Source organism: Nicotiana tomentosiformis, chromosome 3, assembly GCF_000390325.3.
Source record: "Nicotiana tomentosiformis chromosome 3, ASM39032v3, whole genome shotgun sequence".
Lineage (NCBI taxonomy): Eukaryota > Viridiplantae > Streptophyta > Magnoliopsida > Solanales > Solanaceae > Nicotiana > Nicotiana tomentosiformis.
The window spans coordinates 138,765,242-138,783,561 of NC_090814.1; the positions used below are offsets into that span (position 1 = coordinate 138,765,242).

At 31.1% G+C, this 18,320-nt stretch overlaps 1 protein-coding gene across 1 annotated transcript; it reads left to right on the forward strand.

The window, feature by feature from the left end:
* The first annotated feature begins 9,598 nt into the window (after positions 1 to 9,598).
* LOC104121273 (uncharacterized) lies at positions 9,599 to 16,110 on the forward strand. The gene is made up of 4 exons (XM_009633226.4): positions 9,599 to 10,012; positions 10,099 to 11,379; positions 15,322 to 15,399; positions 15,487 to 16,110. The coding sequence occupies exons 1-4, from the start codon at positions 9,866 to 9,868 to the stop codon at positions 15,619 to 15,621; spliced, it is 1,641 nt and encodes a 546-aa protein (XP_009631521.1). The 5' UTR covers positions 9,599 to 9,865; the 3' UTR covers positions 15,622 to 16,110.
* Positions 16,111 to 18,320: the final 2,210 nt, after the last annotated feature.

Genomic DNA, 18,320 nt, shown 5'->3' on the forward strand with positions numbered 1-18,320 from the left:
AATAAATAATTTTTAAACTTTTAATTTTCATCAAAAATTCATAACTTGAGATAGGGACCTCCGAATTTGATTCCGGGCATACGCCCAGGTCCTATAATTCGATACGGACCCACCGGGATCGTCAAAGCACGGATACGGGCCCGTTTATCAAAAATATTAACCGAAATCAACTAAAATAAACTTTTAAGGCAAAATTTTTTATTTTTATTAGCTTTCAACATAAAAGCTTTCTGGAAACCTGTCCGGACTGTGCACGCAAATCGAGAAGGGTAAAAATGAGATTTTTAAGGCTTAAGAGCGCAGATCCAAGTTCTAAAACATAAGATGACCTTTTGGGTCATCACAGTAATTGGATATTTTTTTAATATTACACGAAAAATTAATAAAAAATATATTATTTGAGTAGAAAAATGGTTCAAATATAATATAAAAATATATTATCGTGGGTGTATTTTTTTTCCTCTCAATTTCAACTCTTCATGTAATACATTTAATATTATTTTTATTTTTTCTTGGTATTGGACATTATGGAGTGGTGATGTATTGCCAATACGTAGGATTCTTAAGAAATTAATTTTATTAAACCTTCCTATATATTTTTAATAAGAATTTAATAGAAAATTTTAATTAATTTTAAATATTAAAAATTAGCATAGAAGGTATTATAGTCTAAAAAATAGATTATTGTAGTTATATCCTTTCCTTATGAGTTCTCCCGCTTAATATTTTAGGGCTATTTTGGTATATTAATATTGTATTTATGCTTTTATAATAACTAGTCTCTATGTACGTGTTTTGCACGTATATCTCTCGCTACAATTAAGATAAGTTAAAAAGAAATTTCTTCTATAACTTCATATAAAGATATTTTTTGCGGGAAAATAAAAAATTTAATTGCTATTTATTTATTAGTATTAATTCTAGAACTCTTATTTTAGTAAGAAGTCTACCAATAAACAAATTAGATTTATCTTTTAAGATTCTCATTGAATTTCTAATTTCAAACAATAAGGTAGCGTAAGAGAGTAGTAGATATTAATTATTTTGGATAGTAAGTACAACTAATAGTAGAAAGTTGAGATTTCGCCTACCGCATATAAATTTTCAAGAGCCTCAAGAGTAGATTGCAAATTTTCACATGGTAGCGTAAGAGAGTAGTAAATTTAAGAGCACACTCGTTATTGAATTATCTTGTTTTTTGATAATTCAATCATTTATCGAGTATTTTAAAGAATACGTAGTTCTTATGTAATAAAATTAATGAAGAGGTCTAATTGGTTTCAAAGTCCCAAAAATAGTTTTGAAGTTGGCTGAACTTTAATATTCGAAATCATAGTTTTTGCTCTAGTGGTGAGCACCCTCCACTTCCAACCAAGAGGTTGTGAGTTCGAGTCACCCCAAGAGCAAGGTGGGGAATTCTTGAAGGGAGGGAGCTGAGGGTCTATCGGAAACAACCTCTCTATCCCAGAGTAGGGGTAAGATCTTCGTACACACTACCCTCCCCAGACCCTACTAGTGAGATTATACTGGGTTGTTGTTGTTGTATAGTTTTTGCAGAACTCAGATTTCTAGTGCAATCATACTATTAAAATTTAAATGTAATTAAAATTTTATCCGATATAAACTTATTTGTACTTTAGTTTTCAAAGGACATAAAAGTCAAACAATATTTTGAGGATATTTTGGTCGTTCAACATTTAGCGTTTTAACATTTGTGCTTTTATAATAATATAGATATAGGCTCTCTTCTTTCTAAATGGATTTGGACAATATAATACATTCTCAAATTAAATTAGTAATAGGACATTATAATACGGTTTCAAATTAAATTAGTAATAGAAATTTTTAAGAAGTATATCCTAAAAATAATATGATTACATGACTAAGGATATTTACTTGTTCGATTTTATATGAATTAGACAGCCCGAAAGTAATTATACTAAAAAGTATTCCTAAAGACAATCATGTAGGATTCCTAACGTGTAGTATTATGTCTTAAAACTAATAAGATTATAAGGCTAATATCTAAAATTCCGGTTACGTCCTTTTATTATGAGTTATTATGCTTAATATTATAAGGTTATTTTTATAAATTGACATTGTATTCCTGCTTTTATAATAATTAATTGACCAAAATAACCTTAAAATATTGAGCAATTCGATAACTTTATTTAGGATAAATTTGTAATTAACAATGAAGTCAACAAAATTGCGATAAAATAGTGAATTTTACTAATTTAACGCCAAAAACCTTCTTTGTTGCCGTGCAGAAAAGTGTACTTCTACAGCAACTCTAGAACTGAAGAATCACAAATTTATAAGAACTCATTGCGTTTTTCAAAGCAAGCCACTTATATAAAGTAAAGTAATAAGATATCACTGTATAATTCTATGAGAATTAAATTTATCCTTCAAAAACTTCCGTGTTAGATAAGTATTACTTTTGTCTTGATCAGACGTTTTTTTTTTAATTTCCTCCTTATATTAGTTTCATGAGCGAAATGCAAAAGAATTCTTTTTATGTGATACAATTCCGAATCACATATTAGAAGATAACAAATTTAATAAAGTAATTTGTTATTTCTTCGTGAATATTAGTTCCTTAAACCAGATACAAAATAATTCTTTTTATGTGATACAATTCCAAAACGCATATATACATGAATTGTGTACAACAATTTACATATCAGCCAAAAAATATTTATATGTTATCCTTCATGAAAGGTAAAATTTATAATTTAAAAAATCAGACAAATTATTCGGATACAGCAACTAAATATTACTAATTAATTCAAACTGTTAGTTGCTATTCATTGTCCTTGATAACTTAACATACACAATTTATAAAAATATGAAACTAACTCAAATCATCTACTAAAATAATAAAGTGTAATCAATAGATGTTATCAACTTTTATAATACAATAATAATACCAATTTTATATTGTTAAGTTAATGTTAGTTGTAGTACGACTGGAGTTTATTTACTTTCAATTTATGCGCAAAATTGAATAAATTAGAGTACCGTAATCTCTTACTCTTCCAACCAAATATCAATTGAACATTTTGTTCGTAACATCTCTATTATATATTTAATTTTCTTTTTAATATGTGTATTATGAATTTGGACAATATAATACATTCTCAAATTAAACTAGTAATATGACATTATAATAACTTTTCAAATTAAATTAGTAATATGAATTTTTAAGAAGTATATCCTAAAAGTAATAGGATTACATGACTAAAGATATTTACTTGTTCGATTTTATATGAATTAGACTGCCCGAAAGTAATAATACTAAAAAGGGTTCCTAAAGGCAATCATGTAAGATTTCTAGCGTGTATTATTATATCTTAAAACTAATAGGATTATAAGACTAATATCTATAATTCCGTTACGTCCTTTTATTATGAGTTATTATGCTTAATATTATAAGGTTATTTTTGTAAAATATAGATAGATAGATAAATTTTACTAAGATAATTGAATTACATAAAATTAATTAGTTTTAATTTCATGACCACCTATAAATCTACAATTGAGAAAAAGAAAAATCGAAGGAGTCTCTACCATTATTATTGACTTTAGATATAATTTTCTGCTTGGTCTTTCTCTATTTTAATTTTTAATTTTATTAAGATAATTAGATTATATAAAAGATTATAATTCTATGGCAAAGAATAATTCAACCCAACAATAGATAATAGCTACGTTTTTATTTATTCTCTGTCAATTAGGATGAATTCTGAAATCATCCAAAAGACATTAGTACTCTTACCTTCGGTAAAGATTTATAGGACTACAAACTTATTGAAAGAGCTGCACATGAGTTTGGTTGTTCATGATTGAATGGATTTTAATTTAATTTATAGATATTTCGGTCAATGCTTGGTATGCTTAATCGTTCTCTATTTTTTATTTGTTTTAAAAAAATATATTATAGAATTCAAATAAGGAATGGATTTAATGTTCAAAATTTTAGTTGATTTAAAATTACTAAATGTTAGGAGAAAGTTCAAATGACTATTTTATCTAATGAAAAACTTACTTTTTAAGGGTAAAAAAGACGAACGATATTTTCTCAAGGGCCTTCATGCGCGTGTACCTCAAATTAATAAATACTAAGTGTGTATCCCATGTCAAAGTATACAATCTGTAAAAAAAAATATAAGATTAGATAATATAGTATGAATTTCTGAAAACTATAGAGTATTGACCCTATTTAGGAAAGGTGTGTTATTGTGATTTTTTGCGTTGTCTACAATTGCTACAATTTCTTTCTCTCTCTATCTCTATCTCCTCCTTTCTCTATTCTCCTTTATATTTTTAACTAATTTTGGCTATATTTTTTAATAATTGTTGAGTATAATTTTTAAATATTGTGCAAAAATATCCGATGAAGAGAAGCATATTACTGAGTATAAATTAATTTTTTTTCTAATTGCTTATTAAATATATTTTTTTATTGAACTATTTAGTCTCTACAAATCTTCAAATAAACAAAGTCATCCTTGCCATAGAATTAAAGTACAAAACTTTATCCAAAATACATACATTAAGAACCAAAAGTAGAATATATAGAAATAACATAATTAAACAACCGACAATTAAAATTTTACGATAATGCTATCTCCAAGTATCCTAATAACGTGACAGTTCTACGGTGACTAATCATGAAACATGTTAAATACATTGTTTAAAATAGACTGTCAAAAAATTGCAAAAGTCAATAATTTAAAATTTTCAGAAATATTAAGCAGAATTTAAAATTAATTTTTCAGTGAAAGAGTGTCCAAAACATGAGCCCTTTTTATGAAGCTATTAATGTGGCAGAAATTATTTTAATGTTAAAATTATGTGGTAATATCCTAATAGGAATCAAATGTTTTGACTGTGAAGTAAAGTTTCAATAGCATCGTAGTTGCGGAAGAAAGGTGATTTAAGGCTGGTTTCTTTAAAATTTAGGCAAAAGTCACTCGTAAACCTAAAAATATTCCTATTAGTAGAATTAGTAATCAAAGTCCTAAATATTAGGTAAATAATTAATTGATAATATAAATAAGGAAAGATATTAAATTCCTAAATATTAGGAATTGATACATAGTTCAAATAAGGAAAGATTAAAAATAAAAAGTTCATGGAATTTTAATCCTAAATATTAGGAAACCAATTAAAATTACAATTTTGACCACTATAAAAGTTATTTTAAGGGGATAAAAAAGGCGACCGATATTTCGCTAAGTGTCTTCGTACTTTTAATATAGTACTAGTCTCTATATACGTGTTGTCACGACCCAAAATCCAACTAGTCATGATGGCACATAACCCAACCCGCTAGGTAAGCCAACTTTCAACTATCCAATTTCAATAATAATTATTAAAGCAATTTAAGTAAAGAAAGAAAAAAAAATTAATCTTATACATTCCCCAAGAACTGGTAGTACAAATCATGAGCTTCTAAGAATAGAATTTACAAAGCTGATATGAGGTAAATACATTTTCTATTTGAAAAGTACATAAACAGAGTTTTTATAATCTAAGGCTATCATGAACAAGATGCAGCTACAATAGGAACGCATGTACATCTTCAAATCTGGCAACCATCGAGCAGAGCAACAACAACATCCAACATTTGCACGCAATGTGCAGAAGTGTAGTATCAGTACAACCGACCCCATGTATTGAGTAAGTAACAAACCTAACCTTAGGTTGAAAGTAGTGACGAGCTTTTACCAAGGTCGTGTCCCAACTTCAATAATCAACAGTAGTTCATAGCAACTTAAACAAGTAGTACCAGAAGTAACTCAGAAATAAAATGCTCAGCTAAATCATGATTTCTAAAAATAGTTCTTCCTTTCAAGTACATCAGTGAAAACCCAAATCGTTTACCGAAGTTGCCAAAAATATGAATAAGTTTGAAAACAATAATTTTTTCAAAATCCTTTCAATAATAAATGAGATGTTTTATTTTCTTTCTAGATAACCCGTGTAAAACAAATGCATCACTATGCCCATATGTCAACAGGTGTGAGAAATCATGAATGATGTCAACAGGAGTCAGCGTATAGTAAACATAATATTTATTTTTATTTTATGTATATTTACTATACGCTTACTCCCATAAAATAAAAAAATCTAATAAATATATATTACGTATATTTATTTTAGTAATAAAACTTATTTTATTCTCAGCAATGATTTTACGTATATTTATTTTATGTCAACGTATAGTAAATATTATGTATATAATAAAAAAAATCTAGATACCATTTGAGGTTATCTAGATAAAAATCATTGCAAATAAAAATTAACGGTGTTTAACATTTCTTAGTAAAATGTATATTTTACGTATAGTAAATAGATAAATAGTTTATAAATTTTATGTATATTTACTATTTGCTACTTAGATAAATCTTTCATCTTTATTTCTTTCGGTAAACAAGAAAATAAAGGGAACGAATATTTTGTCAGATCTTATATTTTTGTTAAAAAATAAAATGTGTTTAGTGTTATGATTAAAAGTGTACCACTTTGTTAAAGTAAATGGACTATTAATGCTCCATGTGGAAGAATATGTATGACTTTGAGTCTAAAGCCAAAGATAATGTATGTTTTTGAGCTTTTTTCAGTGTTATGACTAAAAGTGCACCACTTTGTTAAAGTAAATATACTATTAATGGTTTATGTGAAAGAATATGTATACGTTGATTCTAAAGTTAAAAGAAGATATATTGTTTTGGTCTTTTCCTCGACTTTCTCTCCTCGACTTTCTCCATAAAACTTTGTACACTTTGTCCAATTGTATCATTTGCATTTATTATAGGCTGCCTGTTTAAACTTTAAAGTAAGTTATCATGACCGTTAAACCCTGCAACTGTTAAAAGGGTAATAACTCTCCTCCCGCCACACACAAAAAACTTTGACTCGTAGCCGAGCAAGCTTATTCAATCCAAGAAGTACCTTTTTTTTTATATTTTTTTTTTTTTCAAAGTTAAAATGTTTGATCAAACTTTTGAAAAAAAAAAATTATTTTTGAGAAGAAGCAGAAGCAGTTTAGAAGAAGCAGAAAAATTAGCTTGTCTTCAAAAGTATTTTTGAAAAAAATATACTTAGAAGTAGTTTTTAAAAGTTTGACCAAATATAATTGCTGCTCAGAAGTGCTTTTTAAATTAATTAGTCAAACATAAACTGTTTCTCCCCAAAAGTACTTTTGCTAACAAGATATTATCTTTGCTAAAAGTTTTTTATTTGGCTAAAGTGATGGGAGTTCCTACCAAATATTTTACAAATTCGGCCAAAAACAAAAAAAAAATATGCAGTTGGAACAAATAGACATTATATCTTAGAAGAAATAAAAAATAATAAAAGTTAGAGTAAAGTCCACATTGTATATTAAGATAAAGCAAAAAGAAATACATAGTTGTAACAAATAAATCATTATATATGACTATATGACAATTAAAAGTTAAAAAATAATTTATTTGAAAGCTTATTTTTCAATTTTTATTCACTCCCACTCGCTTAAAAGAGAGTACACCCACACTCTTTGCCACATCAGCGTCCAGGGGATAATGACTCTCAAAAGATCAAATTGAGGGAGGTAATTAAGATCACGAATAGTTTAGAATTTGTAACTAATAATTCGTGCCAAATTTAAGTTTTTTATTTTAGGTATTCCGCCTTTAACTTTATTGAAACTTAATAAACTGACTCAAGTATGTACAAAAGTTGATATCATAAGGTAAATTAAATTTATCCCCAAACACGACCAACTTGAGACTAGAATACACTTGCTTGCCGTTAGATAAGGGTTGAGATTTTAAAAGTTTCTACAAAATGAGACTATATAGTAATATTCTACTTCGATTTCTTGGCCACGTGATAGCTCCATTATGGTACCTTTTGATACTTTTGGCATAATATTTACTAGTAGTAACTTATATTGTTCTGGGGTATATCAGTCTTTACAAACTTAAATTATTCTTCAACTTATTTTTATTTATTTTCTTAAATAAATAGTCTCTATAATATGATGTAATCTTCTTATAGTAGTATCCATATACAATGATAATGGAGATAGACATGTTAACTAATTAAGAGGTGGGAAACAAATTGGATTTATAAACCTTGTGATTTGAATTGCAATTTTGTGATCACAGAGTTGTCCCTTGCGCAATGACATCATTTGCAAACAAATGAAAATAGCTCCGGGTCCTTTTTATTAAGAAAAATATTTTTTAAACAAAGATAACAAATAAATATTTTCATTTGCTTGCAAAATAATTCCAGAATAAGAACTATACCTTATAACAACTACTCCTAGTTTAAGTAATATATATTTGAAAGCAAGTCTTAAATGTGTCTTCTCAGATAGTTACCGTTCCCGGTAAAGCATTTTCTTCATCTTCCTTCCCACGGAAAATGTGAGCTTTAAACAAAATAGTACATTGTTTAAGATAGAATTTTGATACATCAATCGAGAGATGTGATATTATGAAAAATAAGAAAAGGCCAATAGAGTTGGCAAATGTTGGAACTTGGAACAATCACAGCTTCGCATTTGTCTCACCTTTGGCCCTCCTCTATATCCCGTCGTTTAAAAGAATGATTGGATTCAACACACATTTTTTTTTTTTTTTTTTTTGCATTTTATGTTAAAGTGTTAATGCAAACATGATTCTTTAATTTTATGTTAAAAGAAAATCTACATAAAAAAAAAAAGGAGTAACTACTTTTTGAACTATGTAGACCCCGTTTACGCTTTTTGCAACTTGAAATTTGTTTGACAAGTTTAAGACATAATTTGAACTTCAATTGAAATAGTAAATATTTCTAGTTGAAATCGCTTAGAGGTTCGTTTCAATTTTCAAGTGAATTTTTTTCTGAAAACATTTAACTTTCACTTACAATCAAAGATCATAATTATTTTGTCAAAATGCAACAATTTCCAAATACAATCAACTTCTATAGACTTTTTCAACTATAAATTCAAATTTTATCCAAACACATACTTAAAGAATTGTTTTCCAAATAATATATAGTACAAGTGCAACTTGTGGATCTTATAATTCTCCATCATTTCTATCCTTTTCTCGTCATCCTTTCTTTCTTTCTTCTTTTCTCTCTTTATTCCTCTTCTTCGTCCTCCTCCTAACACCCTCCTTTTTTTGGCTCCTACCAACACCATTAGGGTGTTAAAGTCAAAGTTTTACTATAAATATATTTAAGTTAAAAGAATTACTCCAGCTAACTTTGATTAGATGGTACTAATACATTTTCGCAATCCAAGAGAAGCACATTAATAAATGTTGTCATTACAGTCATAACTCGAAAGCCTACATTCATTTTCCTTCAGGACAGTCCACTTGCCTACGCATTTCTTTTTTTAGAAACTTTTTGAAATTCCGTCAGTAAAAGAAAAAAAGTAGATTCAAATTTAAGTCATTACTATTTGAAAGAAAATAAAGAGAAAATTTGAGTTAGTGGTCCAAAAAGGCAATAAAAAGTCAGGAGGGGTGAAAACGAAAATACAGAAAGTAACAGATGCAAACATAATTTAAAAAGGGGGGCAGATAAGGACACAGGTCACACAATTGCTTTATTAAAAACTTAAATCCGCAAAAATTGTCATCTTAAATCCGATCTTACCCCCTTAGGTTTTTTGGCTGTGATTGTACGCATCCGCGCCTCCAACGGTCCAATCCAAATCTCTTCCTTCCCCAAATACCCATCTAATCCTTTTATTTTTCTTTATTTTCTCTCTCTATACTATACACCCACTTTCTTTTCTTGGATTTCTCCTCTGAATTTCACCATTTCTGTATCTTCACAAAGCTTATTTGTAAATTACATACATGCCCTGATGGACCCATCCATGGATCTACCGACGACCACCGAATCACCGACGTTTAACTCAGCTCAAGTTGTAAACCATGTTCCTACCCCTACCCCTCCTCAACCCCCTCCCCCTGCCCCTTCCTTTTCGCCTACCCACCCGCCTTATGCTGAGGTACGATACGAAGAAATTTTGTGAGTTTGTTTTTTTTTTCTTTCTTTTTTGACTAAAGGATTGATTTATTTTTTCAACTGTGACAGATGATAACGGCGGCGATAACGGCGTTAAAGGAGAGGGATGGGTCAAGCAGGATAGCCATAGCTAAGTACATAGACCGAGTCTACACAAATCTTCCACCGAATCACTCGGCCCTGTTGACTCACCATCTTAAGCGTTTGAAGAACAGTGGTTACCTTGCTATGGTCAAACACTCTTACATGCTCGCCGGACCACCTGGATCTGCTCCTCCGCCTCCTTCCGCCGACGCCGATTCCAACGGTGTTGGTACTGATGTTTCTTCTCTTTCTAAAAGGAAACCTGGTCGTCCTCCTAAGCTCAAGCCTGAGGCCCAACCTCATGCTCAGCCTCAAGTCCAAGCTCAAGTCCAATTTCAAGACCAATTCCAAGCTCAGCTTCAAGCCCAGCTTCAAGCCCAACTTCAAGCCCAACAGCAGCAAGCAGCCCAGTTTCAACCTCAATTCCAACTCATCCAACAACAGCCCCAGTACTTACCTCAACAACAGTTCCAGCCCGACCCATTACTCCAACCTCAGCAACAGTTCCAGACCCAGCCACAGACGCAGGCCTATGCTACTCCTGAAGGCCAAAATTATGCGGGCCTTGGCGCTGAATCCGTGTTTGTTTCTCTTGGGCTAGCTGATGGGCCTGTTGGAGTTCAGAATCCTGCTGTTGGGCTGGCTCCGGCACCGGGAGCTGAAGAGAGTACGGCAAAGAGACGACCAGGTCGTCCCCGTAAGGATGGTTCCACTGTGGTTAAACCGGTGGAACCCAAATTACCGGACCAGAGCGGTGGTAGTAAGAGGAGACCTGGTCGTCCTCCTAAGAGTGTGACAGTTAATGCTGCTCCTGGATCAGCTATGGGTTCTGGACGACGAGGTCGGCCCAGGAAAAATTCTGTTCCTGGACGACGAGGTCGGCCCAGGAAGAATGCGGCTGTTGCTGCTGCCAATGGCGGTGCCAATGTCGCAAATATTCCTTCTGTTGGTGCCAATGTGACCAATGTTCCAGCTGGTGGTGTCCCGGGAGCCATAACAACACCTAAACGAAGGGGACGGCCACCAAGGTCTAGTGGACCTCCTGCTGCTACTGTGGGTGTTACAGATGTGCCTATTGCTGCTGCTTTTGATACGGAAAACTTGCCTAATGCTGTTGGTGGTGGCGGTGTCACAAATAATGGGGCTCTGCCTCCCCTCGGAAAGCGACGTGGACGGCCTCCAAAATCTTACGGCGCTGCAGCCGCTGCTCCTACTGTTAAGAGACCCAGGAAGCTTTCTGGAAAACCTCTGGGTCGACCTAGAAAGGTATAACTACTACTATGGTATTTACTTGCTTTATTTAGAGCCTGTTTGGAAAGCCACCATGGAAATGGAGTTGGGTGTAATTGAGTGTAATTGCACAGTTTGGCATGTTTATTTGGCCAAGTAATTACTTGGTCATCATAGAATTGGGTGTAATTACACTCTCCAATTCTCATGGGAGGTAAGAATTGGTGGTATTGCATTTTAGTTTCTTTCCTTTTCTGTTTTTATTTTAATTTATTTTCTTTATAACTTTTTATTTCTATTATTTTACTTTTTAAATTTATTTTTACATTTAAATTCTTTTGAAATTTTAAAATATATTTTTCCTTGTACATTATTTATCTTTTATTTCTCTACCTTTACTTCTTGTGATTTCATGTAATTGCCTATATTTTATTTTTTATTTATTTTATTATTTTATTTTTTGAAGCTACACCTCCTAATATTAGAAATAATGAGTCAATAACAAACTTGGCATATAATGAATGATGCAATTAAAGTGAAATTTCGTTGTTGAATGTGGTTATAAACTTATTATGTTTCCTAATCTTAAGTTTTGGAACTTACTATTATTACGTTAGAATTTGACATAAGGTAAGCTATTGTTTTGGTGGGATTTTGAAATTGTGTTATATTCATCGTTCCAATTTACTTATTTTAGTAGTATTGGCTCACATTGCATGTTCTTCATTTTTTAGTTAGAATTGATAGATTAATTTTATCAAATATTTGAATAATGTTATGACATTATATTTATAAATATTAATTTATTTTATCAAACATGAATTCCATGATGTTCTTATGGAACATATGTTTTTAGTTTTTGTAAGCATCTTTCTTCTAGATTTCACGGTGTTCTTATTTTTCTTATGATTGTTGTGGTGATACTAATATTGTCTCCCTTTGCTTTGCATCTTTCTTCTGGATTTTATAATGTTCCTATTTTTCTTATGATTGCTGTTGTGATACTAATATTGTCTCCTTTTTGTCTTTTTGAGCCGAGGGTCTTTCGGAAACATCTCTTTACTCCTTCGGGCTAGGGGTAAGGGTAAAGTGTGCGTACACATTACCCTCCCCAGACCCCATTAGTGGGATTTTAGTGGGTGGTTGTTGTTGTTGTTGTTGTTAAGTATCTAAATTAAATATTATTAATTTGGAATATATATATATGTTTACAATATTTGTTATAAATATATGATTGTTAATTAATGTATATTCACGGAGAAAATATATATTAAATACCAAATATAATACTTATAAATTATAGGCTATATTTATTATACTCCCTCTGTTCCAATTTACCAATTTATGTGAACATGTTTGACTGATCACGTAGTTTAAGAAAAAATGAAAGACTTTTGAAATTTGTGGTCCTAAACAAGTCAAAAAGGGGCCAGAGTATTTGCGTCTTCTCATTAAGGGGTAAAATTGTAAGTTTAAGCAAAATTGTTTTCAAATTTAGAAAGAGGTCATTCTTTTTGGAACGGACCAAAAAGGAAATAAGTTCACATAAACTTGAATAGAGGGAATATTAACTTTTAAATTTTGATAATTACTTTATTTAAAATTTAATCGAACTTTGTAATTACACTTATGCAACCAAACAAGAAACTTGTAATTACAATTACACTGTGACAAGTAATTACACAGTTGTGTAATTAGTAATTACATCAATTCCAATTACCTGATGGCTTTTCAAATAGACCCGTAATATCTCATTATGCGTTAGTGCCTTAGTGGTGATTGCACCCAACCTGCGCTGTAAACCAGCAGGGAAGGAACCACGAATGGTGATATTTGTTGGTCTCTTGGTTCATTACACTATAAATATAGCCTATAGCAAATGTTTTAGCACCTATTTGTTGGTCTTTTGGTTCATTATTATTCGGAGAATAAAGGTGCTAAAACATTTGCTATAGGCTATATTTATAGGGTAAATTGCACTAAACTCCTCTATGATGTGACTCAATTACATATACTACACCCCTTTATTTTAAAATCTTACACTTATATCCCTTAGACATTGAAAATTGTACACAAATATAATGATGTTATCCCTATATTTTATCTTCTTAAATTTGATAAACTTAAATACATATAAACTCTTTATTTGTAATTTTAATTTGTTTTTAGTAATTATATTGTAATATATTTAATTACGGGTATACCTCATGCTTTTCAAAACTAAACACCTAACGCAATTGGAAATATTGTTCAAGCTAATATTTGTGTAGGATCTCCATAGTACACGGGGTTATCTTTTGGTATTTGTGCTTTTTTGCATAAAAATATGGGAAGTTTTGTGGTTGCATAATAATACTAGGGATGTTAGTTTAGTTTTTTCTTTCCTTTCTTAGCCATATTATGATTCTCCTTTTTACTATAGATTAAGGTAAAAGATCCAAAATATTATTTATTATCCCTTATAAAAGAAAAGATATTAATTATTGCCCATTTTTTAAAACATATATAGGTGGTAATTAGTACATGAATACAGTTTGTGAGAGTGAGGAAATTATGGGAAGTAAAAGAAGTGTTGAATTCTTTTTCCCTGGATCATGTTTTGTTTAGCTTGATTAGTAGAAACAATAAATGAACCAAAAATGGAAAGGTAATCATGCATCGTCTATTTTTTGGATATAGGTTGTGATTAGTATATAAGTACAATTAAAGAGAATGAGGAAGGCAAAAACTGTACAAATTTAATATGTGACGCTCCCTAGAGGAGGAGTACAGTCACCTAACTTTTAGTGGAAATAATATCTCACGATATAATTAGTAACTAATTGATGATCTTCAAAATAGAGCTATCGAGTATCCATTCTGGATGAGAAATAGAAATAAAGTTGGGTAACACCTTTTTTCCTTAAAAAAAAGTTCTAACAGCTATATGTAAAATTCACTGTCGTGTATTTTCATTTTCACTGTTGCTTAGTATTGGCTCGATCACGGCTTCTTGGTTATTAGAAGAGCACGAGAATGAGGAAGAAACAATTAGCTTGGGTGAAAAGTAGAGATAGGTGACAATTGATTATAAAGAACTAACTTATAGATTACTTGAATGCTTCAAAGGAAATTTCCTCTAATTTGGCAATTAAATAAATTGAAATTAACTGAAGCGAAGAAGTATATTACTCCGTATATGTGGAAGTTGGTCTCTGGATAACTGAATTTCCTAACTTGTCTTTTGGTTTTAAGCCTCCAGCGGCCAGCGCATTCTTTACCTTTGCTGCCAACAACATTTTCTGTCGTGTAACTTTTGTTTATTTCATATTTGAAACTGTTGAAACTCATTGTCTCTCTGGCGTTTTATTCCGGTGTTCCCAGTTTTGTACATGTGAAAGCTTAAGTGGCAAACATGTGTGTATTTGTTTTCCTGGGGAAGAGAAGATGACCTCTCGATCTCTGCTTTAACTTTGCCTAAAAACATTGGCAAACTGTAGTGTTTCTTGCTGAAATGAAACAAGATTTTTTATTTGAATATGTTAGGGTGAGGATGGGAGGACGGCATGAATTCTATACTTCATACAAAATGAGCAGAACATATATTTGTTGATTTGGTTACTGATAAAAAGAATATTTTGTTGGTTTGGTTACTGATAAAAAGAATATTTGTTGATTTGGAATCTATGAGATATAGTGATGATTTATACTTGGCAAAAAAAATAAAATTGGGTAGATAGATAAATAAATTAACACAGAAGATATGATGATGCTTACCAATGAAAAAAAAGGAATATTTATCTCTGTTTGAGAGAGTGGTCTTGAACCAATAGGAAATTGCCTCTGTATATGAAAGGTTTTCTTTCAACTTTGTTATTCTTTCTTTGGCTTGGGATGGAAAATGGCAATGATAGATCTGACGCATTGGAGTTTTTTGCAACTATTTTCACATATTTGAATTATTCCCAATTTAATCTGTGCAAATATCCTGTTTCCTAGAATGTGACATCCCCTGCAGTTTCGGACCCCAAGTTGGTGGTGGCCTATGAAGAACTAAAGGGGAAACTTGAACACATGGTAAGTCTCTGTCAGACAAGTAGTATTTTAATTTAATCCACTCTTGTACCATTGTGTTGATATAATCCATTTTGAAAACATTGGCAGCAATCAAGAATCAAGGAAGCAGCGAATGCGCTGAAGCCATGCTTAAATGCTGAATCGCCAGCAATTGCTCTGGCAGCATTGCAAGAGTTAGAAGAGTTAGCAGCAGCAGGGGGGAATCCAGTGCAGCAAAATTGATAAAAGAAGATGTCGCAGAGATTAGGAATATGGAGGCAGTGCTTAAACTCAGAGTGTTAAACATTATTCAAGGCTGGAAACCATGAAAATCAAGGAAGTTTCAGTGCAGACTAGTTGTTTGTGACAGGACGAAGATGCGCTTAGACTTGGAGGCAGTGTAGCTACCTACCGTACCTCTAATGTCAATTTGTTAGGTTAAAGCAGGATTTGATATTTTGTTGCACAGTATGAAGTATGTTTTAGTTCTAACTGTATTAGCAGTTGATTTCGTCATTTGATAAGTACCTTATTCTGCTAATTTGGTTAATGACAATTAAGGGGGAGACAAAATCATGCTCGTGGGCTATATGTACTGTTGTTTGAGTATGTTGAATGGATGGAAATGCCTTTGTTAGATAGATGTATAATGCCGGCATTATCCCTCATCAACAGTTGCCTTTGCAAATGTCGTAAAAGCATTTGAATTTTATTGGCATTATCCCTCATCAACAGTTGCCTTTGCAAATTTCGTAAATGCATTTGAATTTTATTACTGGCTTTCCGGCATTATCCCTCATCAACAGTTGCCTTTGCAAATGTCGTAAAAGCATTTGAATTTTATTGGCATTATCCCTCATCAACAGTTGCCTTTGCAAATTTCGTAAATGCATTTGAATTTTATTACTGGCTTTCCTGTCTTGTACCAGCTTCGGTCCCTTGATCTAATGGTTAGGACTTAGGAGAAACAAGAGCTGATACTGTTAAATGCCAATTTAAATTACTATTAGAGCTTTTGTCTAATTTTAGTCTTGCAAAGGCAGAAGTATATCAGGAGTTTTATCAACCAGATTAAGATATAATTGCCTGGCTATACATGGAGATTACCTGTGCGATGAATAATATGATCTAAAGTTTTTCTAGTATTTCTTGCTGGAAAATAGAAAAGGAAATTATAGAAACAAAATTTATTTTCTTCTTGAATCTAATCTGATTTCATGAGAAAGAAAAGTCAAATATTAATTTTCTTTCCTTGTTTTCCATCGAAATCAAACAAAGGAATGAAAATAATACATTTTCCATTTTTCCTCCTCCTAGGTTCTCTTATTTTCCTAGCTAGTTTCCAAAATAGAGACTGATGCAAGCAAATCTGGCAAGAACGAGCCTAAAAGAAATGGTCCAAGGGAGGCTACAAGTTGTAGCCTGCCTATCACTTTCCTAGAACGGAGGGTAATTTGAAAGAAGCCAAGAAACAAATTGTATTGTGTGAATTCAAACATTAATGTTTTTGTTAGAAATTTCATAAAAACGTAATACTAAAAGTTGCATCTCTTTTATAAGTAAAAGTATTTAAAGATTATTAAAAAAAGATGAATTTTGAGTTTTGACCTAAGAACTAAGAAGTTTCATTTTTGTAAGAGATACGTGGTTCAACGCTCCGATAGAAAATGATGGGCAGTGCTTATGATTTGGAAAAGAAAAATTGCAAATATAGTACTTGGACAAATGAGGCCGCCCATGACCATGTCAGACTCCAACTACCCCTATTTTAAATTTTAAGGATAATACTTAATATGTTTTAAAAGTAATTTAGGTGTTTAATAGATAATACTTAATTTGAAATATCTAAATAAAAATACGTGGTAGTTTTAGGTAGTTCTCTGTATATTTGGCCGCAAATATGTAAAGTAATTTAGAAGCATATATAGATAGAACAAATAATGTGTAATAAGAGAATTATTAATATTTTTTCTTTCAATTTATGGAGATAAAGAAAAAATGTAGGTGTGTGTGTGGTGGGGGGGTGGGGGTTTCGGGGGGGGGGGGGGGGGGGGGCAAAAGGGCAAAAACTTTGATGTGTTGGTCAAGAATAGGGCCCAGCCCCACCAGAAAAGGATAAGTTTAGCAGTTGCTGACGAGAAAAGGATTGCTTATTGTTGATTAGAGTTGACCTAATTCATATTATAGTAAGCTGGACATTTGAGTAGAACTTCTTTTTATAATAACCAAGAATTTTGAGATTCAATCCATTTTTTCAACAACACAATACAAGTACTTAATGAGAAATTTTTTAAATAAGTATTGCATTAATACGAGTTTTGGATTATGTAGGAACTATGTAGGAATCTATCGTAAAAAAATATTTGTACGTGTATTAATCGGATCCAACTCCCATTCATTTCCTAATCTCTCAATTTCTCCAAGTTCCTACTTAATTTGACACACTTGTCATGGTTAAAAATTAATGGATGAGATTTAGTTGAATAAAATAAAGTCCTAACCATAGTTAAAGTATTTATTTTATTTTTTATTTATTCCCAAATAATATCTTTTACAATCCCATAATTATAGCCACACATTATCTAACATTCCTTCTTTCTTTCTTGTAATAGTTTTCTTTCCATGAGTTAATTATTTTTTACTTCTACAAAATCTTCTTACATTGTCATTAAAAGAATTAAAAAAATATTAGAAGTAAATTCCAACATTTGACAATAAAAATTAAAGAACGGTACAAATCTATTTTGAGAAAAATACAAAATAACAGAGAAATGGAAACTCAAGTTGAGCCTCAAAATGGATTTGTACCATTCTTTAATTTTTATTGTCAAATGTTGGAATTTACTTCTAATTTTTTTTTTAAATGAGAATATAAGAAGATTTTTTATAAGTGAAAAGAAAATTAACTCGTGGAAAAATAATTACTACAAAAAAAGAGAAGG